Raw genomic sequence first — 26,182 nt, forward strand, 5'->3', positions numbered from 1 at the left:
TGTTACTATTCAAATATTCTGATATGATAAGCAAAGAAGTAGGACTCAACCCGAGCATTAGAAAAAGAATAGGGTCTGACAAACGATCTTTGAATGAATGTAGCAACTTGACTTAAGAGGCCTATCACGGCGAAATTAAAATACCGCTAATTTTACTGTAATTAGGCCCTATGTGATATCTTCGAATAGATAAAGAATAATCGAAAAGTGATACAAGAGCTCGCTAGACAATATTATTTTACATGAGATACCGTTATCACGACTCACTTATCTGCTTTTTATTTCCAGCCATTTAGAAAATCGGCATTTATTTTCGCGTTTATAAGTGGTGCAAACGGAAAGCTACTAGGTGACTCGTGATAACAGTACCTCATGCAAAAAGATATTGTCTAGCGCGGTTTTGTTCCACATGTCGATTATCTTTTATCTATTTGAAGATATCGCATAATTACTGTAAAATTAGCTGTATTTTAATTTCGCAGTGATTAGGCCTCTTAAAGACAAAGAATAAATACCAGTCGCTGCAACCATATTCTTGTTCCTTCTAATTAATGTATTCTGTAAGGTACATCGTGAATGGTTGGTTAGGTGGATTGGAACTAAGCGTTTCTTTCAGTACCAAGCATGAGCGCCTATGTTGTGGTTTCCAAGGTGGGGCAAGTATAAGGGACATTTCAAATATAGTTTCAAATTTTGCTGTAACTATTCTAAAAATTCTGTTGGGTTTTCGATATTCCGAAGTACAATTTCCCCTAAGGGGCAAGCGCCCACCTTCCCCCCCTAATGGGCGCGCTTGGTACCAAGGCTATATGATACGTGGGTCTTCAGCTTAAAATGGGATCCAAAGCACATGAACTCCCATCGGAAATGAAACCAAGATCTCCAGTGCCGAAGGCGCGTACGCTAACCATATAGCCGCGAGGGAGCTCAAGTGTATCGTAAGTTTGAGAGCATAGGCGTGCGCACGTGGGGGCAAGTGCGGGCGCTCGCTCCACCTAATGTTTTGGCATTGCGTTTTTTTCGATTTTTAAAATAATTTTCTCAGCTAATAAGGATTAAATTTCACAAAAACGGACCCTGAAAGACGTCTGTAATCATCGCTTCCTCCGGGCCAATGAAAATAAAAATTAAATTATAAAGAAAGTAATGATAAAGGTGGTTGCATATCTTCAAGAGTACCGCTATTGATTCCCCCCCCCCAATCCAAGGGTCTGCGCACCCCTGTGTTTGAGAGGTTATGCTATGTTATCAATTCAGGCATTTCAAATACAGGAGGATAAATACTAATGTTCAACCACCGTCATCATGGCTTCTGTTTCTGAATAACAATAACGACTTCATTTTAGTAAACAAACAAATGGATAATAAAATATAGCTTGTTCTTAAATATTTAAGATAACTTACTTGAACTTACTGGAGATACATACCGGTACGTTAAGCTGCGAATGCGACATCGCAGGGCTCAGGTAGTCCATATTGCCGTAGTAGGAAGCAGCGCTATAGTTCTGAGGATAACAGTTGGCTCCGCTTTGGCTGGAGACTCCGACTCCATACCCCGATCTGTCCAAGCAGTTTGACCCCATGAGTTCCGAAACGGGGCCAATAGATGCAGGACTCCATATCGAATTGTAAGAGGAGCTTGAGGCAGAACCCGCTCCAGAGGGCAGGCTATTAATTGGGTTGGTAGATGGTGCGGTTGTTGGCGGACTGAGAGGCGGTGGTTTGTACGGAGATTCTCGGCTAGGAGGTGCCGGAGAGCTAGAATTCGTCGTGGAATTACTAGGTGGAGGGGATTTGGACTTCTTGATACGCCCGCTCTTCTCTCCACCATTTTGCTGTTGTTGCTGTTGGTGTTGCTTTTGTTGTTGTCTGCATTTGGCACGTCGATTTTTGAACCATACCTGCAAGTAGAGTTTTACAAAATAAGTCATCTATATACCTAGCTATCTAGAGCAAAATAAACTATGTAGAGTTAAACAGAAATAAGCTATGTGTATAATCAACATATATTGTATAAATAAAAATCTATATATTAAAGTGTTAGGCTTAATATGTTTGTGGTCGAGAAAAGTTTATACGTTTGTGGTCAATCCTTTCGACAGTGAGTTCTCGGGAACCATATTCTGTAGAAAAATGCTATTTTCACTGATCGATTGCAAATTTTGTGTAGATTGTTCAGTTCTAATTGAATATATATATTTTTTAAAAGGATGTTATTTCTTTATTACATTTTTAGGGTTACACTGGAAGTATTAAAAAAAGTAAAGCATCATATCCTACAAGTTATACATTCCAACACTTCATATTTGTATACATGGATTGCATATCTCTCAGGCATTTGTTTCATGGCCAAATTATAATGAAAAATGAAGGATAACCATTTCTCCAGTCTAAGATGAATCTTTATTGTTTGGAGTGTTTTACACAATGAACACCATATATAATTGACATAATTAACTTTGCGTGTAACGTATTTTCTTATTACATACTGCATGCAAGAAGAAAGAAAACACTGATCATACATGAATTAGAAACTCCAACCAGAAGTAGGCTCAAATCTTCCAAACGGTGCGAGATATTGAAAAAATAATCGAAAAATCTTTCCTTTATGGTACCTTTAGGTAATCTTTATCCCCTTAGTTTCAAGCGAAAGAACTTAAATTTTTGACAGTGTGACTTCAATCACAAGCCCCCTTTGTTTGACAGTAGTGTTCATATCAAATTCGTCTACTTAGACTCTTGTTTCTTTAAAAATAAATAAAATACTTTATTGTATTTACATTTGAACTGCGGCACTAGTAAGCAAATGTAACACAAATATGTCTTGTACAACCTACATACAGGATAGGAAAATAGATTGTAAAATACAGATCAATTCTTTATATACAAGAAGTCTGGTACACTTACAAATAAAGAATAAACTTTTTTTCTTTTTTCTTTCTCCTGAAGAAGATAAATAAAAACATCTTTTTTATTTTTATTTTTGAATTACGTCTAAAGCTAGAAATTTTAGAGGCAAAAATTTGATTTTAAAAAGTGCAAGTTGGAAAAACAGGTACAAATTTCACAGTAAATATTCATACAATACCAAAATTATTTATATTATATATACACCAAAGACTCGAAGCAGAGGAAGAAGAGGTGGATGATGAATTAAAAGGACTCAGTACATTGAAAAGTGAAGTAGTACAAGCCATCAAAGACATGTGAAGGAGGAATGCCACTGGAAACGACGACATACCAGGAGATTTGTTCAAAAATTTACGAAACAATGCAATATGAAAGTACTGACATCACTTATTAACAAGATCTACAGTACATGAGTGGAGAATGGCCAAAGGATTTTCTTGATGTTACAATGGTTGTCATTACCCCCTCCCCCCCAAAAAAAAGCAAGCAAAGAAGTTCAGCGATCACAGAACCATTAGTCTTATTTCCCACACCGGAAAGATTATTGCACTAAACAGGTAGCTGAAAAGTAAGATAGAGGAGATGTTAGAGGAAGATCAATTTGAACTCCGGAAAAGAAAAGGCATCAGAGATGCTATTGGATTGATCAGAATAGTATCAGAACGAGTTCTTGATGTAAAGGAAGAGTTGGGTTTGTGCTTCATCGACTTGCAAAAAGCTTTCGACCGAGTCAATTGGACGAAAATTCTGAAAGTACTGAAAGAAATTGGGGTCATCTGGAGAGACCGACAACTCATTCGCAACCTATACCTAGGACAACGAGTGAAGTTGCGCTTGAATGAAGGAGAACTAATAGTATGGAGACTGGATGTCGCCCCAGATATTCAATATTTAGAGTGAATGTTTAATGAAGGAAACTATTAATGGGAATTAGCGATTTCAAGATTGAAGAGAGATTATTAACAAGATTAGACATGCATATGATACGGTTATTATAGCTAGAACCGAAGAAGGGCTACAGGAGATGATTGACAAAATAGTTAACACTGGGAAACAATATGGAATGAAAATCAACATCGAAAAATCGAAAATCATGGGAATATCCCATGAAAAAGCGCCCTTACGGGCCAGAATAGAACAAAGAGAAGGTGGATCATTTCAAGTAGGCTATCTGGGAAGTATTTTGACGAGAAATGCTTACTGCACCAAAGAGATCAGGTCAAGAATTGCCATAGCCAAAGAAACATTCAACAAGAAAAGATCCTCTTAACTAGCAAGCTTAATATTGAACTAAGGAATAAGTTGGTCAAGTGCTATATATGGAGTATTGGACTTTATGGTTCAGACGCTTGGACATTACGGAAGTCAGAGAAGAAATATTTAGAGAGCTTCGAAATATGGTGCTAGGAGAAGATGGAGAAGATAAAATGGACAGAGAGAGTAACAAACGAAGATGTTTTAAAACGGATAGGAGAGAAGAGGGCGCTTCTAGTCAGCATCCTTCGTAGGAAGGGCAATTGGATTGGACACATCTTACGAAGAAATTTTCTTTTTCATACCGCCATAGAAGGAAAGAGAGGGATAGGAAGAAAAAGAACGTAACTGATTGATGATTTGGAAAATAGAACAAAATATTGGGAGTTAAAAGAGGAAGCTGAAGACCGAGAAATGTGGAAGAAACATTTCCAAGCTCAATCCTAAAATTAATATATATACTCGTTTCCTCCCACTTTGTTCGTTCCTCAATTCAATTCATTTCTCATCATCACCGTCTCCTTTAGCCTCCTTTATGTAAAACTTAAAGATTTCATATTCATTTTCCAACTAAATAGGTAGGTGTCAAAATGACCCCCGTGGTAGTTCTAGGTAAATCACTATTTTTAAAGAAAACCAAAAATAATTGAAATATGGAATGTAGGATATAATCACTAGTTAGAGAGAAGAATGTGCCATATGTTTTGCTTATTTTAATTAATGTTCAAATTAAAGAATGATGAATGACGGTGAGGGGTCAAAATGATCCCTTTGGTAGTTCGTGTGTTAACTGAAAAAGATACTATCCTATTAGTTACACAACCTTTCGACAAACAAAGTGTTGGAAACAACCAGGAAAACCAACATTGATATACAAATATTCAGATAATGTCTTGCCGCCACTGGATATAAACCATTCTCCGCCACATTACCTTGTTACCATAATAGCTGGATTAAGGACACGCTACCGTTCCCGGCAAAGTGTTGATCTGTTATATGCCCGATTGTTATGTTATAATTCTCAATTAAAAAAAAAAAAAAAAAAAACTATTGTGCATTGTAATGTGAGATTAAATTTTCTCATTTCTTTACATTTTACTCATTGCTTTACTCTTTTGAAACTTATTTGATGTGATGTAATTTGATAATGAAATTTGAAAACGTATTTTTAGCTCATAGCAAGCATGTATGAGTCGTTCACACTTGTCGGGCTTCTGCCATGACGTGGAGAGAGAGAGAAAAAAAAAATTTCCGATAAAGCACCCAATATAACATGTAAACGATATTGTTTCAGATTCTAGTAGCAAAATATGGACGAAACGTAAGAGTGGAAATATCTAAAGCTCGTCTTCTTCAAGTAGTCTACATGCCAAGTTACGTCATAAATTCCTTTCCTTCTATATTGTGAATGGTTCTCATTTTAACATTTGATCCACATAGGTCTCCTGCAATTTGTCTTAACATTGATTAAAATTTTAAGCAGCCCCAATGCATTAGCAGTGATGATAAAAGAACATATTTAAATGAGTGCTTCAAAATTTGGGCTCTTCGAATTCAGTCAGGAAAAAAAAATCATAAAAAGATTGGAAACATGAACTGACCCGTGTAACTTTTTCAATTTATTCCACTATCAAATTATATACAGTAGAACCCCTATAATCCGTCACGTTTGGGACTCGGAGTATGGTTTGAACGCAAAAACATTTAACATTTTAAGATTTTGTCAGTAAACTTGGTCCTCCGATCACTGAGTAAGACTCGTGGCTATATAGTTAACGTACGCGCCATTGTCGCAGAAGATTCTGGTTCGATTCACGGTGGGAGCTCGTGTGGTTCGGATCTCACGTTAAGCTGCAGCTTCACGTCTTATATAGCCTCGCTGCTAAATGAAGCCCTAAAGTCCCAATCAACCACTCAATTGACCCATCCTGTCACTATGTAAATATTTGTATGTATAATATACAAGCACTCAATAATAACGATTGATGATAGCCGTGATTGATCAGCTTAATATTTCCCAGTGGCGGATCTAGCCAGGGGCGGGGAGATCTAGGCCCCAGTCTTTTGTCACAAAAATCTTTTAAGCTATTATATATATTTGGAAGTTTATAGTAAACTCATGATACACCTACCTATTATAGTCTGGGTTCTGGTTGCCCCCCAGTTTTTACGTTCTAGATCCGCTACTAATTTTGCCACCTCTCTTTACTTTCTATTTAATACCTTTTGCCCAACAGGACTGCCCTAAAGGAAAAATAATGCGACGTCACACACGCTCGTTGTTCCTTGTTTAATTATTATTATAGGAATAAAATAAGAAAAAAAGCCCAAAGAGGTTTTAACAAGTACAAAAAGGTGAGGGTATTGAGAAAAAGTGAAAAAAGGTACACTCATGTCCAAAATTATTGTCGCATGTCTATAAATATGTTGTTGTAGGAATATAACGAATTCGCACGGTATTTCTTATTATGTGTATAATTGCCAAAGACATGTGTGTGGGAAATTTCATGTCAAAAGAGCAGTAAATAAAAACAATAAAACGAAAATAAAACTTTCTTCTCTATTTAGTAGCATTTTGTTTTACTCATTCTAATTTTCATATTTATAATTCTTTTCATATGAAATTTACCACAAATATACATTTCCCGATTATACACACAGTATCTGTGTTAAAAGTACCCTGGAAAATCATTATCAAATTATATTGTTACAAGAAGACAGTTATATAGATATGCGACAATCATTTTGGACATGAGTGTACAGTACAACCAAAGCTTATTTAATGTTTTCTTTGCAAGATAAACTATAGTGATCGTGAGGACTCGTGAAGCTTGACCGAGATTTACGAATTTCACCACATCATAGAACGAGAGGGTGTGTTCCGGTCGTTAACCCCCACCAATGAATTTTTGCTAGTGTCGTCTCTCGCGCTATACGAACAACATCTCCTGAGAGTACAGTGTTGTTGAATAGCCGCTAAGTTTCGTTTTATTGTTATTATTATTGTTGTTGTTTTATATTTTTGCTATTATTTTGTTATCATTTAATTCGAATAATTGTTAGTGTTAGTGCCATAGTTCTTTAAGTGCTGTTTTTGCCGCTCGTTTGCCGTCTCTCTTAAGTTTGGCAACGTTGTTGGTGTACTTCTGCTGTTTCACTTTTTTTTTTTTCACGTGTGCCTTCGGAATGCAGCTCCACGAATCGTACCGAATTTTCCCGATGACTCACATGTGAGGGAAAGCAGTTGTATGATTCGTGTAGAGCCTGGGCTTCACGAGTCGTCGCGGTCACTATAATTTGGGAAATTTTGCAGAAAAAAAGCAGCTCCTAAAATTCCTAGCTCTAATTCCGTCACTCTTATCGCAAAGTAAGCACTCTCCGTTGTTATTAAGTTATCTTCTCTTCATCTTGCTTTGTTAAAAGAATTTTATTTTGCTCTTTATTTTTAGTTCTATTATTGCATGGTTACTTGATTTCTTCATTTTATTTCAACTGCAAGTCATCATTCTTCACTTTTCCCTTTCCTACATTATATACTAACTCTAACCAGATTTAGTTGGCTACTATAACACCTTCACCATCGAATGATGAAAGTTATAGCCAACTAGGTTCTTTTTTTTTTCCTTTGTTCGCAAAGGAACTAAAACATCGAAAGTTCATTTTCTTATTATGTGTAATTTACTTGAGAGGAAACGTGTAAATAGGCATTGTTTCATTTTATATAGAGATACCAGACATCTCAGTTTAAAAGTCTTATCCCGACTTCCGTCCAGTTTATGAATTGTACCGGCAGAACATAAGCTCGTTATTCAAGCTTAGTTTCAAACTTGCATAGTTTGAGTTTTAAACTCAACTTACATAATTGATTTGAGAGTACAGTAGAACCCCTCTCGTCCGCCCTCGGCTGGTCCACCATTCCGGTTGATCCGACCGTGCTCGTGCCGAACTTCTCCAGATTCGTCTGTGATTCACGAGCCCCATTGACGTTTACTGCCGTTGCGGCATTGTTTACTTGCTGTTACCGCATATCCGCTTCAGTGCTCCATCATCTCGTGTATCGTTTCTTTCGTTATACGTGTTTTCTGCACTGTACTGTGCAGTTTTTTGTACTTACTGTTCGTTGGTTTTACGACAATGTTGTTCTGTGTTCGTTACAGTACAGTGTGTTTACATGTCAAGAGTGAAACGTAAACATGTTACTCGTTCATTAAATGAAAAATTAGCAGTACTACAAAGACTGAAAAAAAAAAGAATCACTCCAAATAATTGCCAAGGAACTCAATATAGGCGTTACGACAATAAATCTATTGTATTTTCTGATAATCCGACCGTTTCTGCGTTCCGACCATACCCCGAGTCCCAAAGGTGACGAATTAGAGGGGTTCTACTGTATATAATTTGATACTGGAATAAATTGAAAAAGTCACACGGGGCAGTTCATGTTTCTAATCTTTTTACGATTTTTTCCTGACTGAATTCGAAGAGCCCAAATTTTGAAGCACTCATTTAAATATGTTCTTTTATCATCACTGCTAATGCATTGGGGCTGCTTAAAATTTTAATCAATGTTAAGACAAATTGCAGAAGACGTATGTGGATCACATATTAAAATGAGAGTCATTCACAATATAGAAGGAAAGGAATTTATGACGTAACTTGGCATGTAGGCTACTTGAAGAAGACGAGCTTCAGATATTTCCACTCTTACGTTTCGTCGATATTTTGCTACTAGAATCTTCTGAAACAATATCGTTTACATGTTATATTGGGTGCTTTATCGGAAAACTTTTTTTTTCTCTCTCTCCACGTTATGGCAGAAGCCCGACAAGTCTGAACGACTCATATATGCTTGCTATGAGCTAAAAATACGTTTTCAAATTTCATTATCAAATTAAATCACATCAAATAAGTTTCAAAAGAGTGAAGCAATGAGTAAAATGTAAAGAAATGAAAAAATTTAATCTCACATTACAATGCACAATAGATGTTTCTTTTTTTTTCTTTTTTTTAAATTGAGAATTATAACATAACAATCGGGCATATAACAGATCAACACTTTGCCGAGAACGGTGGCGTGTCCTGTAAACAAGCTATAGTAGCAAGGTAATGTGGCGGAGAATGGCTTATATCCAATGCGGCAAGACACGATCGGAATATTTGTATATCAATGTTGGTATTCTTGGTTGTTTATAACACTTTGTTTGTCGGAAGATTGTATAAATAAGAGGATACTATCTTTTTCAGTTAAAATACCGAATTTCATATTTTATTAAGTAAATTGACAAGAGCAACGCAAGTAGGTACTAACTAGCCCTTTGTACTCTTAAATCACATGTCGCCTTGCTCATGAACATCTTAAAATTCCGTCTGGAAAATTGTGTGATCAGATTATTTAATAACAAATTTGCAAAACAAATAAATAGAAAGTATAATATTAATCATAGTCATGAATAATGAGGCTTGATTTGTAGAAGTTATATTGAAACTGGGGATTATTAACAACTTATAAATTTAACTCCACACATGCTATTAAATGTATGTTAATACTGTTAGAAAATGAAAGACAGTAAATACTACAAGCATATGCTACGACATTTAAAGAAATACACAATTGCAATATGAATTGCTTTGAATTGCAATTAAAACGCAATTCCTGTAGGTTTCTTAACTCCACGGGAAGACAAATAATCAACACGTACTCACGCAACAACAAATATTATATGGCACCATTTTTTTCTACGAACCAGCAATACATAGAAAAACTACATTTCCAAATGAAACTATATACATTTAGGGGTCACTTCAAAAAGTGCGGGGGCAACTGACCCTTCTTGCCCCCCTAATTACCGCCCTTGCTTATATCTACTGTGAGGGTTGATTTTAGGTGATGGTTTAAGAGCCTGCAACATTAAAAATAATACAAAATTTACCATCATTTTTTGGTTGTTTTTCATAAGTGAAAGGAGATAATGAAATACAAACTACCAAATCATAGATAATGTTATTCTAAAACAGAAAATATGAACCTGAAGAATTTTCAGTGTTGCCATCCATAGAAATTACAGTGTTGCCAGAATAACATTTTCCCCAATATCTAAGTTAAGGCAGAGACTAGAGGAACGAACTCAACTGCATTTGATTACGTATCATATTATTTTGGAATCCTATTAACTACTTTTTAAATAACATTATTATTTAATTTTAATAATTGTATGTTAAAACTATTTTATTTATTACAAACTAAATGCAACCATTTTTAAAAAGTAGTTCACTGGATTCCAAGACAACATTATTATTTAATTTTAATAATTGTATGTTAAAACTATCTTATTTATTACCAACTAAATACAATCATTGTTTAAAAAGTAGTTCACTGGATTCCAAGATAAAATAATACGTAATCAAATGTAGTTGAGTTCGTTCCTCTAGTCGCTGCCTTAACTTAGATTTTGGGGGAAAATGTTATTCTGGCAACACTGTAATTTCTGTAGATGGCAATACTGAAAATTCTTCAGGTTCATATTGTCTGTTGTAGAATAACATTATCTATGATTGTGGTAGGTTGCATTTCATTATCTCCTTTCACTTATAAAAAACAAGCAAAAGAAAAATGGTAAATTTTGTACAACATCAGGCTCTTAAGTACCTGCCAACTACACCGAATTCAAGTCCCGTTTGTGGTTCTTATTCTACGTTAATAGTATGTTCTGTTCTTCATGCCCTTGGCGCTCCACACTATTGAATATTAAAATGAAACAGAATGATATTGATATGTAATATGTTATAAAACATTAATAAGTGATAATATTACAAAAAAGGAAAAAATACATATAACATAGAAAAACAAAACTATGTACAAGTATGGCAACTCCACTTTTCCAGGGCTGATGCTCTTCGGAATTCCAAAAAGCCATCCCTGTGGTTTGGGACGCCGACAGGCCCGTATTCATGGGGGCTAGGGGGCCGGCTTCCCCCCTAAACTTTGGCTGCCCCCCTAAAAGTTTCACGGTAGGCTTGCAAATGAACTATAATATGGTGATGAAGTATAATATGATTGGGTCGGGCCTCCCCTAACTTCTACCGCCCTCCTCAAATTTTTGGGCTGGCTACGGGCCTGACGCCGAACATCTCTAACTGATGTTATATCAATAATTTAACTGATCACTTATGAATCATGTTGAAGATAAAGGAAAGGAAAGATTAAGAGCACGAGAAAGAAATACTTATCTACGTTAAAAGAGAAAGAAGGCAATAAGAATACAAATGGTAGGTTATTCGTTCCAGATGTAATGCTCTTCAGATCAGAAAACATCGTTCAGGCTATTCAAAATGATGCTCTGTATGAAAGAGTTGTAGGAAAACATACCAAAAAAAAAAAAAAAAAAAAGTGCTCACATGAGAAGATACTTTTGTGTGAGCCTAATTCTCGTATTGTCTTTCTTACCTTAAAGACGCAAAAACACTTAAACTCAAACTCGAAAGTTCAATACTTTTACAGTAAACTTTCAACTTCTCACATTTTCAACTTGACTATATGATAATTTAGCTTTATACGGGAAAATCTAAGTTACTCACCGTTGATTGTTCTGAAAACGTCAATCTTATATAAGCTATCTTATATAAGGTAATGCACATCTCTCAGTGTGGTTAGTTATATGCGTACACTGTACATACGATCAACATCATACAATCTACAACGCACGTATCATCGTTGTAGAAGAAGCAGCTGAAGAATGAGATGCCTATTCTAAATCCTGAGAGATTTATAAGCAAACGAAAAAGAGATGCATAGATCCAATGTACTTCTTGCAAAACCTGGTTCCATGAGTCATGCTCTTTATATATGGATTCTTGAATCGATTGTAAAAGGTAGATTATCAAAGAGAAAATTAAACTTCTCTAAATTTCTCAAGTTGTCTATAACCAATTTAGTTCTTTTTGACTATATAAGCTTAGGTGAGTAGCTAAGTAAATACGTACTAATTCTGGTCATATATTACACTTTTTCTTATAATAAACAACTGTCATGTTAGTAACTCTTTTGAATAATTGTTTTATTTCTTTGGATTATTCATAAGATAATCTTGTTGACTTTAGATCTTTACATTCCGTTACTATTTTTTTCTATCTCTCTTTTGCAGCAGTAAGCTACATAAAAGCTTTACGTTCACTTACCCTTATATACGAAAATTGTCATAATTGACATAATTAATTTGCAATAAAAGAAACATTAAAGTATTATGTTAGTGTGTGGCATATATATCTCCCTTGCAGCATCTCATCTTTAAGTCCGAATCTCTCTCCCGGAATATCCAGAAGAGATGCTGCAATCGTAAGGGCGCGCGGTGGCTCAGTGGTAGAGCGTTCACCTCCGGTGCTTGGGGTCCCTGGTTCGATCCCAGCTCGCGCCGTGTGGACTTTAGTGGACAAACATCGTGCTCGTGGGTTTTCTCGGGGTTCTCCCGTTTCTTCCCACATTCTTCATTCCACTATTTCATTCCTTTCTCATAACCACCGTCTCCTTTAGCCTAACCGGCATAAGCGTGGGACGTAAAACTCAAAGATTTTTTTTTTGCTACAATCGTAGTGTTTACTTTATTATACTCTGAAGTAGTAACCTCTGAATTTCACACATAAGCCATACATGGAATTACTATGGTTCACATGATAAACTATGTAGGCATCATCAGGGCCGTACTGGCCAGGCGGAAAACCGGGAAATTTCCCGGTGGGTCTTGGACGTTGAAGTTTTTAGTGGATCCTCCGCCTGGTATCGTAACTAGCGGTATATGTACAGAAAGGCACATGTCACGCACTCTTCGCATACGAGAGTAACGGAACGGAGGACGTCGAGTACCTTCGAGTATCGGTAACACAGTCAGCTCATTCCAGACCAACATTGCTAGCCCATTGATGTTGCAAAAACAGCCTTTCATATTTTTCGTAATTCAACCCTTCAAGGGTTCCTGATTTCCCACTATGCTTTATAATTTTGCTAATACTGAAGTATTCAGCTAAATTGAAATCTCAAATGATGCCATAACTTAAAACTAAATAATAATTTACATTTTGCAGCACCGTTGTTTTGCATATAGAAAATATACAGGGCTAGATTATGGCAATTGGGGGTCCTGAAGTGGAAAAATACAAGAGCGCCTATTAAAAACTTTTATGATAAGCCCTCTCCCAACAAGTTCAAAAGGACCCATGAGTTATATAGGAGAGCCTCATGTCATGTTTGTAAAACTTCTTTGGTCAAAATGTTTTCAGTAATTTTAAAAATTTTGGGGGCCCTCTTGGTCACAGAGTCCTGGAGCAAAAACTAAAAACTCAACTCAATTTTTCCTTTTTCTAAAAAAGAGGAAAATATTTATATCTTTAGAGGAAAATCACAGGAGCAATCACTATGTTGCGACTAAGTAGCTTGTTATTTATTTATTTATTTAACAATTACCAAATACATCTCTGAGGCCATTTTATACTGGATATATAACAATAACAATGTTTTTAAATGATGTATTTTAAAACACGTGTTAAGGGCATCATAAGGGACCTTGTGCAGATGCAAAAACTCGTTTTCTTTCCGTTCTGCCAAAAGTGCTTAAAGGAAATAAGTAAAATTCATTCATTCGTACCGTACTTTAAAAGGATTCTACGTAGGGTTTTCATAAGGACAGTGTGGTTCAGTGCGAAATAAATCTTTCGTGGGTCCATGGTCTTGGCTTGTGTGAAGTAACTACAATATACTATACATTTGCTTTAAGTTGCGCGTACTGCCAGTACGCAGTACATACAGCTGGGGAAGAGGGAAGTACATACATGTGCATGGGCCCCCTAGAAAATACCTTCCGGTGGGCCCCTGGGTTACAGTATGGCCCGGGGCATCATGCGTTTTCACCATAGTTAAGTATAATTCTTCGGCGGATTCATATTTTAAGCTACATACGCGTTTCTCAAAAAGTTTGTCAACTCTCCCCGAATTACTTTATAGGGTTGTTTTATAATAACAAAAGGAAACAACAGCAGCAGCATTTGTTCTAGTACATTGGAAATAATGTGAAACAAAGTATTCAATGTCTGAGATATTGCTTATCGCCTATTTGGCCACCACTCGATATTTATATCACACTAGCAGCGGTCACCCCGGAACGCAATAAACTTTGTTACTTAGATAATTTTTACTTTTTCGCTTTCAAGTGATATGATAAAAACCATAGAAGATTGCAGTAAATGTTAACATTATATCGGCTGTCATTTATGTTAACCCGCCCCGCTTCGCTGCGGTCACCCCCGAACGCAATAAACTTTGTTACTTAGATAATTTTTACTTTTTCGCTTTCAAGTGATATGATAAAAACCATTATAACGCCTGTCATGTATGTTAACCCGCCGAGTGACACGGTCATGCGGGTTGCATATAAATACGTTTATTTTTATACCTATGATGAACTAACAAAGGATTTGTACGTAATGGACACCTGAATGGTCAATTATCTCAAGACACTGGTAATTGAAAATTAAAGTGATATGATAAAAACCATCTAGGGTCCAAATCCTAATAACCCCCCAAAAATAAAAGAAATTGGTTCAGCCGTATTAGCGTGATGAGCGGACAAAGGATTTGTACGTTCTCTTTTATATATATAGATAACAAGCTATATGATATGATCCTTTACCATTGGTCTGTTACTATTGATCAATAATGACATGGGTCACCTAGATCAGTGGTTCTCAAACGTTTTCAAAGGGGACGCTGAAACAAGGGGGTGGTAGACTATTTAAGAAGACATTTGATGGAAGGAATGTAAGGGAACAGATGGCTAGTATACGAAAATTTCCTTTTACTTTATACCGGTATATAGGTGATATTAAGAATAATGCCTTTTTCTGGTTCAGAGGCTGCTTCGTTCAAGCTTTACGTTCAGTCTTGTGTACTGAGGATTGGGTGAAAATGACGGAGGAGAGGGCGTGAGGATAATGGCATTCATTTCAGGGGATGCTAAACTCAAAAAGGTTGAGAACCATTAACCTACATTACGATTTGGCGGTGCCGAGTTACGGCTTCTTACACTCATCGATCAGACCCAAACAGACCCGGGACCCAACCTAACTCGAAGGCAGCGAAATCATATCAGTTTTACAGCATCATTGAAAAGTATTATAGTCAATCGGTAACACCACTGTTCGAGTTCGAATTAATCACGTGTTCGATTACCAATGTGATATTATTTCTTAATCACAATCTACTTATTCGGAGTTTGTTATTACAATGCGAGCGTTCAGCTTAATATAGAATCATAACCCCATTCATCCCTATTAGAAATCTGGAAGACAAAATTGTAAACTGAACCCAAACTTGCTGACGTATGTTTATAGAAGTTTCGATTTCATGATGGGTATATACAGACTACGTAAAAATGTATGTATAATGACATGACATATAAGGTGATCGTAAATAGATTTCTTGTTAGCTTTAAGTGAGTAGAGTCACGGTTTCCCGTATTTATGACGAAGTTTCCTGATCTCTAGGTTTTTCTAGGTCACAGATCTGACGGCTTTCTCACAAAGTTTCCCATCACACGATCCATTGATGACCCAAGCATTGTGGTGTGAAACTCTATATCAACAAATGGAATTACATTCCAACCTGTTTCGTGTTGACTGTCCGGACATGGATATATGAACGAATTTCATACAATAAATATAATGTAAGTACTCGTGGTTTAAGATGTATATTGTTGGAGATCGCAGTAGACACTAGTAAAACTAAAATCACCCTAAGAGGTACGACTTTCACAGATTTCTTTGGCGTCGATTTTGAATCACTTCATGCAAGCGCACTTTCCTTTTGGGATAGTCTGTACCAGTAGGACAAATTAGTCCCACTTCGTATACAAACACATAATAAGATTCTTGATCAAATTTTCAACATAGACGAGGTTCATACCTGGAATGTTTTTTATTATTTCACTTTGACGGTGCAACTTAGAGGAAGGGGAGGGGAGATTTGAAAATGATCGAAAATGACTGATATTAGTGTCGCATCTATAGTTTTTGGGGTTGCTGTGATGAACAGTGATACTTTCAATGCCATTTAAATCCAAATTCAGCCCCGCATCGTGGGGGAGGGGGAGATATCTGATCAATATCAGAGAGCGCTTCATAATACCCCCAGAGTCAGAGAGCAAGACGTAACTGACTAATGGAACATATTACTATATTTCCTTATTTTAACCCAACGAAGCAGGTAACTGACGCTAGTACGTATTTCTGAATCTGAAATTAACAGAACTCACTCTACCGACTTCAGATAATCCGGATCTCCAAATTTTAATCCATTGAAAATGTGTAGGACATGTACAAAAACGTAACGCTTTGCGTTGCAAATGCTTACATCCAAACAATTGTTTTATAATTATTGAACACATACAGTCACGCAATGACTCAAATCATTATCAGTGACTCTATATCATTTGAAAACCTCCGTTATTCAAGCGAGGAGAAAGAGTATATGTTATTGGATAGGTGTGTATCTAATATTACTTTTTGTCATGTGAGTTTATGTCTCAATTGAGAATGGAATCTCTTCACAACACAAGATATATTCAAATCTTGAGTAAGGATCTCGGCCTAATAGCCTAGTTGGAAGCTGCTACTGCTAATAATGAAGGCGGACGAAGGCATTAAGCCATGTGTTTGACTTGATGTAAAAGGCCGAGGTACCAGATAAAAACAATCAAAGTCTCTTAACGATGTTCCAATTAACTCTGCTTGTGATAAGATTCCATCGACGGATTCCCCTCCGATTGAGGAAACAAACTGTTCTCCCTATTACAGTGGCAGCTGGGATGGATTAACACACAGCACTTTACTTCGTCAAGGGGTTCTACTCTGTCCGTTCCGTAGTGGCGATTAACGTAAGAAGGCTGCAGCAGGGGAAGCTCTAGAAATGTCTCAATGTGATCGATTTTTCATGCTTGGAAAGAAAGAGTAACGATGGAAAAGCAAGTAAAGTCAAAAAACGTTCATGGGAAATAGAAGTATGCTAGAAATAAAACGTAGAAAACTATAAAATTAGAGGTTTTATGGAGACGGTTGTTGAAGGCAGCAATAAACTACGTACTTAACTTTGATCTGATAACATTTATTTTATAAAAAACCAAGATTAATCAATTTTACAAATATGTACGAAGTTTACACTCAAACTTGTGTTTACAAAAGGTGTTGTATGAACTTCACACAACTTCATCTTTATTTTGATTATATGAAATGTCACTCACTTTGGTGAGTCGAAATTTCTGAAAGTCTGTTTCCACCAACAGAGAACTGTGTAAAGACTGACTCAGTTTTCCTTAAATTACGAAGGATTCGTATTCGATTCTTGGTATCTTTTATTTTATTTATTCTTTTCGTCCTTCATCAATGTTTTGTTTGTTTTCTTCCTTTTAGAAAAATCAGTATCATTAGGTCAGTACTTATATATCGTACGTCCATGTGTAACTAGAGGGTCATAGGGGCCCAGTAGACTTCCCTTCGAATACCGTTGGACCCGTAAGAAAGGTTCTTTTAATTCTGAAAAAAAATAGGGTCATGCCCTCTCTCCCTTCGCAGCACACACACACTTACGTTTTCGGGTGACCGATTACCATCAGACTTAACATAGTTGACCTTGATTTGCTTGGTAAGCATGCCTGATATTTTCCTCTATATGCCTTTCGTTTACGAGTTTTAGGCCGTTAACGTTTGGTTTTAGAATTAATCAATTTTCTTACGAAAAAGAAAGCATGAATTGCTATTTGGAACAAATATACAGCAAATAAACATGCTAACCCTTAATTTGAACCATAACAAAGTAAACATTTGATTAGACACGTTTCTAAATGAAGTGTGTACTTATAATTTTTTTTAAAAAAAATGTTAATATCAACGAAGGGAGAATATTTTCCACGAGGGGAAACATTAGTTTCGATGTACTATAGTACACCATCCCAAACATTCTTCCAAGCTACGCAGTAATTATCTGCAATGCAAGACGCTGACATCACTAACAAATAGAGTGGTCGCCATAGTCACTGGATTTGTTACCCATCGAGCTCTTGTAAGATGAACTTGACCGGACAGTTCGTAAGTAGATGCCAACGAACATTGAAGGTCTTTGGGAGGCTCTTCAGAGCTACTGGTGTCACATAGCTTCGCAAAGTTGGATAAATTAATCCAACAAATATCTGGAATATGTAAAGCTCTTACCAAGGCTAAGGATCTGTATTTCATTAAACACAACATATGGAACAGGACCATATGATTTATTTTTTTTATATATATAAGCAATGACGTTGATTCTACAGATCAAGTCCTACAATCTGGATTTTGTATGGATTCTGTTTCTTTGGAGAAAGTCTGCAACGAACATTCACATTGAGATGTCACAAACATGGAGGAGGAAAGTATCCTTCCTACAGCACTATCAAAATCTGCATAGCTCGTTTCAAGACTGCCCTTTTCACCGTTGAAGATAAACCTGGCAGTGGGAATCCTCTAACCTTAACCAACTCGACAATATGTGATCTTTGAGGATAGCCTAATATCAGCCAAAAAAAACCTCTAGATACTGACCACCTCAACGGAGGTTGTTAAGCTCATTACCAATAGTATACTGGACATGTGCAACCTTACAGCAAAGTAGGTACCGAAAAGTCTGAACAGTGATGAGATAAAGGTACGAGTGGAAATATCCATGGTAGTTTTGACCCGTTTTGCGGCTAGTGCCTCCAAATGCTTTGGTCTGATTAGTGGCTGAAAATGAAACATCCATGATGCTGAGACTAAGGAGCAGTCAAAGGAGTTGCGCTGTTCCAGATCTCCGTGGTCGTAGAAATTCCGCACTCAGAAGTCAGCAAAGAACGTTATAACCGCTACCAGGTTATAGAAGTATTTTTGTGGACGCCCTGTATATTTCGTGAAGACAGTGATTATTATTTTCGATTTATACTTTATTCTGCAACGCACATAAGTTCTTTCTTTGGTGGGAATTGCTTCTTTCCCACACAATTGGACAAAGAAGTCTTTCATCGTTTTTCATATATATATTTAAAACATTGCTTTTGCTGAGAACATTTCAGTTAGTGACTAACCATTTCAGTGTTTCTCCCTGACTCATTATATACACAGTATATATTCTATAGTTATTGGGAACTGAATTAAGTGCTTTCGTTAATCGCTTATGGAAACATTACAATAGATTAGAGAAATACGGGCTGACCAGATGTCCCAGTAGCCAAAGTGGCACCAGCCTCACAATTTTTGCAGTCCGTTATCTGTACTTTCTCATGCCAGTGTTATCGCCGTGTCTAGTGCATTATGGGCAGTTGACTAAAATTAACAGAAATTGTTTTCCGTATTCTGTTTGTATGTGCATACAGGTGAGTAACTGAGTAATTTTTGAAATGAACTGCCAACACTATTCCGTTGACCATTGCAACCCGTAGCTTGAGCTTGGACGCTCGAGGAGTTTGACTCCAGGTCTGGAAGATGTAACCACGCGTCTCGCGTTGAACTTCAAACATAAGTTGTGTTAAGGGGCACAAGCTATTTAGCCGGTAAAGGACGATTTCTTACGGCTAGCCCCAATCAGTGAAATCCCAGGTCCTCAGACCTTGTGCGTTTAAAATGTTACATACGCGCCCTCCAATATCTGTATTCCATTGTGGAGATCTTCTTTTGTGTGTTTGCTGAAGATTCACCTTTACGCTGCAGGACTGTTCAGCGTAACAACTGGATTCATCGTGGGACGATCCAGACAACTTTTCCCCAGTGCGAATTCCCCAAGTGTGTTAATGGTGTGAGCAAAGTATTTATAGTGATACCTGAATTATAATCATATATATATAGAAAGGGCTCTATTTCCCGAAAAGGGCAAAGCGTAATTTCAGCGGCAAAATTTATTAGTGTCCAGTGTTGTATTCATTTCTCTTCGTTATTTTTTTTTCAAAATAGTGTTCTAATAAATAAGTATAGTGTCATTTAACCCAGTGTGTTTTCGTTGTATGTATGAATGGTGTTTGTGTGCGTTATGGTCTGGATGACCATCTGATCGTCCGTGAGGTTTTCGAGACGAGACACCCGAACCTCTCGGCGCCTAATGCTCATCTCATTATTGAGACCGACGAGCTTTTTGGGAAACAGTTTGTAACCTTTCTTGGAGAGGTCTTCGTCGTTCTGTCCAGGTAAGTTAAAGTATCAGGAGTATACTTATTGGTAATACCACGAGCCGAGGACAGCGACTTGAACTCCAGCCGGTTGCAAATAAATAGCTGCCCGAACATGGACCACGACCTCTAGGCGGTTACAGATAAATGGAAGCCCGAACAGTGACATGAACACTCAATCGATTACAAATAAATGGCGCCCGAACAGGGACCCGAATCGAGACCGTTGGTGCTCGAATATACATATAAGATTAATATTTTAATATATCATTTCTCTTTCAGCTTAGTACCAGTAATCTGAAAAAAAAAACTTCTCTTTTAGGTGATTTTAATCATAGCTTGTGACATTATATTTTATTCTAATTGTATGTTTTTTCAAGTTTATTTTGTCTAAGATGGCACAGGAAGTAGACATGATTACTAAGATAAGTTCACTTTTTAAAGAGAATATTGAAGATTTAAAAAAGGAAAATAAAGAGAACTTTGATAGATTAGAACAAAAAGTAGATAGAAATAAAGAGAATATCGATCAGATCAGAACTACAGGCGGTTATAACGTCATGCCTTCAATTTTCTTGGTCAAATATGGTATTCTGTTGATGGACTACCTACTTGGGAACTCCGGGGAGTATTTGCTAATATTTTGGACTAGTTTCACAAGGACTGCGGAAAATTGTCTAAAGGGATTCTCACTTTGCACGATACTCGCTGATTTCAACTGCATCGCCTCCTTCCTATTCGCCTGACCTCGTACTTTTTTATATCATTACCCCAAATTCTAAGAAGCTCCTCCAGGAACATTCCTGATGTCCAACATGCTGCTGAGACTTGGTTTCAGGTCCAACGAAAGGAATTTTGTTTGAAAGGATTAGGAAAACTACAATATCGCTGCACAAAGAGTATCAGTCTCAGGAAGAAATAAGTTGAATAACTATGTTCAACATAATGTTAGAAGAAATTTGCTATTAATAAATAAAGTTATAAAATAAATTATTTCACGATACAAAAAGGGACTTGAAATAGCTGAGATTCTAACTTGTATCTTTTTCAGATAAGAACAAAAGGAAATCACTTTTGCACGAGAAAATCGGTTCCTGGCGCGGAAACGAAATTGATTTTCTAATAAAATTACTTCTGGTTCCGGAACTGAAACTGATATACAAGTTAAATAGAAATTACGAAAGAAAATAGATTTGTAACGAAACCGCTGTAGTTGGTTTCCTCGAATTATAATTTTATAGTTGCTAAACAACATGTACAGCCTCCAACGATCTTGAACAAACAGTGTTGGCAAATTATTATGTTTAAATGCCTTTCGGGTCTCTCCCCGAAACACGCCAAATTACAGTTTTCGGTTCCATGGATAGAACTGATATGTCGAAGTGTTTTCTTTACGAAGCACACCGAATTAGAAACATTTATTTAGGTTTTTGGACTAAACCTCAAAACATTTTCGGTTCCGTTGCCATTAACAACTTTAAATCTTACTATGTACGTACTACGTTACCTGTTAACTTGAAGCTAAAATTATTTGTTTGTGATAATTAATGTATTCCAATTCCCATATAAAGTTAGTATACTGAAACATCTTAGAAAAAATATAAAAATTATCAGTTTTCAAAATTACATAATCGAAAAGACGGTACAATCGTCTGGGGGAAAACTAAAAGAAAACTGCAGCGGAACCCTTTTAAGACGACCACTCAAAATTTTAAAATCAACTGTGCAGAGTAATGGTTTCCGCTCAAATACGAGGGACATGTTTTTAAAAAAGTGACAGAAGAAGAAATTTATTGTGATTTATATACAAGTACATATCTTGTCTATTTTTCGACTAGTCACCACGAACCTCGTCATTTCTAGTGGCACAAGCTTTCCTATACCCTCCGTGTAAAAATATGCCGCCCAAGAGTGTAGTCCAGAAGTAATGTTTTGAGCACTTCACTATCGTTGAAACGCTTCGATGCAAGCCTTACAGAAAGTATGTAGTGAAGTAAGGAGTGTCCGCCCGAACATAACAAGCATGAACAAATGTAATTACATTTTTTAAAGTATTAAAAATAGGTGATTTAAGTATATTGTGTAATTTGTTTACCGAACCGAATGTAATGAGGGTACCCCGGCGTGTTATAAGTTTACTTTATGGGGAATGTGGGTAGGGCCGGATCCACGATTGTCTAAGGGGAGGTGCACAAATAACTACCAAAATAACCAATCACACTGAAACTCTTCAAACTGACATGTAACAATATTCTTTAACCCTGACAACACTGGTGAATAGACGGAGGAAAGTAGGGATGCGCACGAGACAAGATTTGTGGCTGTCTCGTCTCGAAAATGTGCTGTAAAAGTGATGTCTCGACTCGAAAAATATATATATTTCTCTATTGGAAGAGCCGTGTCTCGACTCGAATGTTGTCAGGAAATTCCTGTCTCGACTCGTCTCGTGCGCATCCCTAGAGGAAAGTATTTTAAAGAGGGTCGCAAGTGTTATGCAGGACAAAAGTACTCTCTCCTCCTGGTTTCTGTTTTCTTCCCTACTTCATAAACGCTATATTGTTTTGCTTTGTGAATTCTTTTCCTTCAACCTTTAGAAAACCGACTTAAAACTATTGCTTTTGCAAACCTCTGCTTTCTTTCAAGCTCCAAACGGAAACATGATGGCAGAAAACTTCGGAAAGTGTTGGTATTTTCACTGCTAGCTTCTCATTTTAGATAGTGTGTATTTACAACGAAGGAAGGGGGGGGGAAGGTTCACGTCAACCTTTGCATCCCCCTAAATCCGGTCCTGAATGTGGGTATCTCTTGTGGATAGAGCTGAGCGGATACGCTCTGTATCCAAACTAGAAAATTGCTCTTCTTCCTTTATTTTAGCTTTCCGCGCCTGATAACTGCCTACATTTACATATTTCACCAAGTCGTTTGATTTTCAGTTCTACAATCTGGTTGATGCAAGGATCTACAAACCTTTTTTCAGCTGATACAGACTCCCTCATGTTCGTATATCTTGCTTCCGAATTTTCGGAGCTACTAATTCTAGTAGCGTATGGAATTCTGAATAGTACATTCTGTAGAATTTTTTTGTAGGAACGAAGATCTTCTGCAGGTAGTTCATTATCCACCATTGAACATATTGTGTTTTCCTGTGCATTATTGCGGCAAAAAGTCTACTCCCTGGCCCTGCAGATTCTCTTTTTTCTCCTTTTTGGGTGGGAGGCGGCCTTTGTGCCAACACCAGAGCAGATATCGCTGCTATGGCTATTTCATCCTCTTCAGATGAACTCATATTGCGAAATAGAAAAGTAATAATATTTCCGATTACGACATCTGATTGCCCTTGAAGTGTTTTAAATCTGTTTAATACAGCGGCCACGAGAGGCTCTGCTGGTAAAAACCTACCTACTTTTAAGGATCGTCTGAAAGCCCTACATTACCTCAGGATAAAAGAAATTGCATGGAAGTTTGAGTTAGGCAACACTGTCAAGTTGTAACATGGGTTGAATCCTTAGTTCAGGTCCATGTGAGACGGGCTTACTAGGGCATATTTCTGCACATGCTCAACTTCATCAATGTTGTCAACCCCGTGTAAAAAAATCGGTCCTTTTTTGGAATGCGCCCCGTATTTACCAAGAAGTTTCAAAACAGGGAATACAACTTAAATAAGGGAAATTTCATTTGAATTGTCAGGTCTAACACGCTTTCTGGTGCTTCCTGATACATTAAAATGCTACCTTTATACGTTTATAATCAGTATAACGTTTATATGTTTGTGACCAATTTCTTTAGACAATGAGATGTTGGAAACTATAAGCTCCAGAAAGATGCCGTTTATGCCAGTCGATTCCAAATGTTGTATAGCCAGTTGCCATTCAAATATTCAAATTACATCCCCCTATTTCTCTATTCAACGTTTTAGTGATCGTTGATTTACCAATTTTTTTTACGCCTTTTGCATATTCAACAGTATGCAACCCATATTGTTTGAAAGCGATTTTAGTTGTTAGCATAACAGGATAAAATGCCATATTACGATCGCTACATTTAACACGCAAAGAACGGAATCTCTTGTTTTTCAAGTATCTTTGTAATATAAATGCTTCGACATCGCACCTGCCATGTAATGTAAGGTGCATGGCGTCTGCTGCGTATGTGATCACCGATACAGATTGCATTCGAATCTGTGATAGAGTTTTGTGTTGACTAGAGCAGGATTTCTCAACCTGGGGGCCCCGAAGATAAGCGGAACAGGTAAATATAATTAGAATAAAATATTTTTAAATATTATTTTGAGTTTTGTTCTGATAGGTATATTTTTATTTTTATATTTCTACTGTTAAGAACAACAAAAAATAGGTCTACTAAACATTTTCAACAGGTGAAGATTTGTTCAACCCTTTAATGGACAAGCATTGATAGGATTACCATTAAAATATTTAGTTTGTTTTTATGGTTGAACCATGCCTTCCTGATCATAATTTCGTAATTTTTAAAGTGTTACTTGGGTGTTTATTTCAAAGCATCATTGTCATAAAGTAGGTCTTATGTACAGCTACTGAGCAGCATTGCCCTATTATGGTAAAATGTCATAAGAATACTCTCAGTAATTACCAATAGTTTTGTTGAAGTATTTTCCTACAGAGCAAGAAACCACAAATTAAAAAAAATAAAATGAAAAAAGAACTTTCGCGGAACGAAGGAGATAAAGCTTCTACAATACTAAAATTGACTGTCCCCTTATGTCGAAGATTAGAAGTATCTAAAGAAGCGACCCGCAAACCATGTATATGAATATTGTATGAAGGCAATAATGCCAATTAAATTATCACTGAGGTTATAATTCGTGCGGATAACGCAAAAGAATGCGATGTTGGTTGAGAGCAACATTGCACACTAAAGGGTTAAAAATCAATTTAAATGAAAGAGGTACGATATGAAACTAATGAGAAATGTATATTGAAATACCAGAAAAATATATGCAAGAAAGCCTGCTTATTGAAATACAATTAAAATTGAAAGCTAATGAGATACTTGGACTCACTGTGATTTCACTAGCGCGGCAATGTCCGGTTCAATCTTCGTGACGCACATTATCAAGTCATTTTCAATTGATATGCAATTTCTTGTCTTTGTTTTAATGCTTAACATGGAAGAAAAAAAATTTTTTAAAGCAGCAGATACCAACAAAGGATATTCTTCTTACTTTATTTTTTTTATAATATGACCCAAAATTAATGTAGTTATGAAGTTTTAAAATTTTCAAATGGTCTCCATTTTGAAAGAGTATAACGGATCCGATTCGATACTTCTAATTTGGTTTTAATCCATTTGCTTTTAGGGAAGTTACTGTATTCACTACATACAAGAAATGGATTCTACTATTATAGAAATAGTAGATGGATAGGTATATTAAAACTTCCACACAAGCTTATTACAAACCAGAAATTAAAAAAGGGGTCGCTGGCAAGAGGATGTCATAAAATGGGGTCGTAATAGAAATTAGGTTGAGAACCACCGGACTAGCAATTTAAGGATCAAGTCTAGGTAGTTAGGGGTTAGATTTGCAGCACCAATGATTTTTTTTTAAAAAAAGAAGAAGAACACAAAATCGCATTCTTAGTTTTTCGATTTCTTGTCTGACATGTTAAGCTAAGCACCATAATATATATAAGTGACAATGTAGATCATGCACCTTCATATTTATACTTGTTCTCGAAAACCAAGAGGGTAGAATTGCTTATGCAAGCAGTTAAAAGTTGTAGCGAACAAACTTTGAGAAGTTATGTGAATGCTTTCACCTCTATACTTGTGACACC

At 36.6% G+C, this 26,182-nt stretch overlaps 1 protein-coding gene across 3 annotated transcripts in view; it reads right to left on the reverse strand.

The window, feature by feature from the left end:
• Nucleotides 1–26,182, reverse strand: part of LOC145660639 (homeobox protein OTX2-B-like) — a 194,775-nt gene that overhangs the window by 25,359 nt on the left and 143,234 nt on the right. For all 3 annotated transcript variants that reach the window (XM_081725928.1, XM_081725929.1, XM_081725930.1), the window contains exon 5: nucleotides 1,428–1,901. In XM_081725928.1, the coding sequence (XP_081582054.1) occupies nucleotides 1,428–1,901 (474 nt within the window). The remainder of the gene's footprint in view (nucleotides 1–1,427; nucleotides 1,902–26,182) is intronic.

The sequence above is a fragment of the Thermobia domestica genome, chromosome 9 (genome assembly GCF_964235325.1).
Source record: "Thermobia domestica chromosome 9, izTheDome1.hap1.1, whole genome shotgun sequence".
NCBI classification, from domain to species: Eukaryota; Metazoa; Arthropoda; class Insecta; order Zygentoma; family Lepismatidae; genus Thermobia; species Thermobia domestica.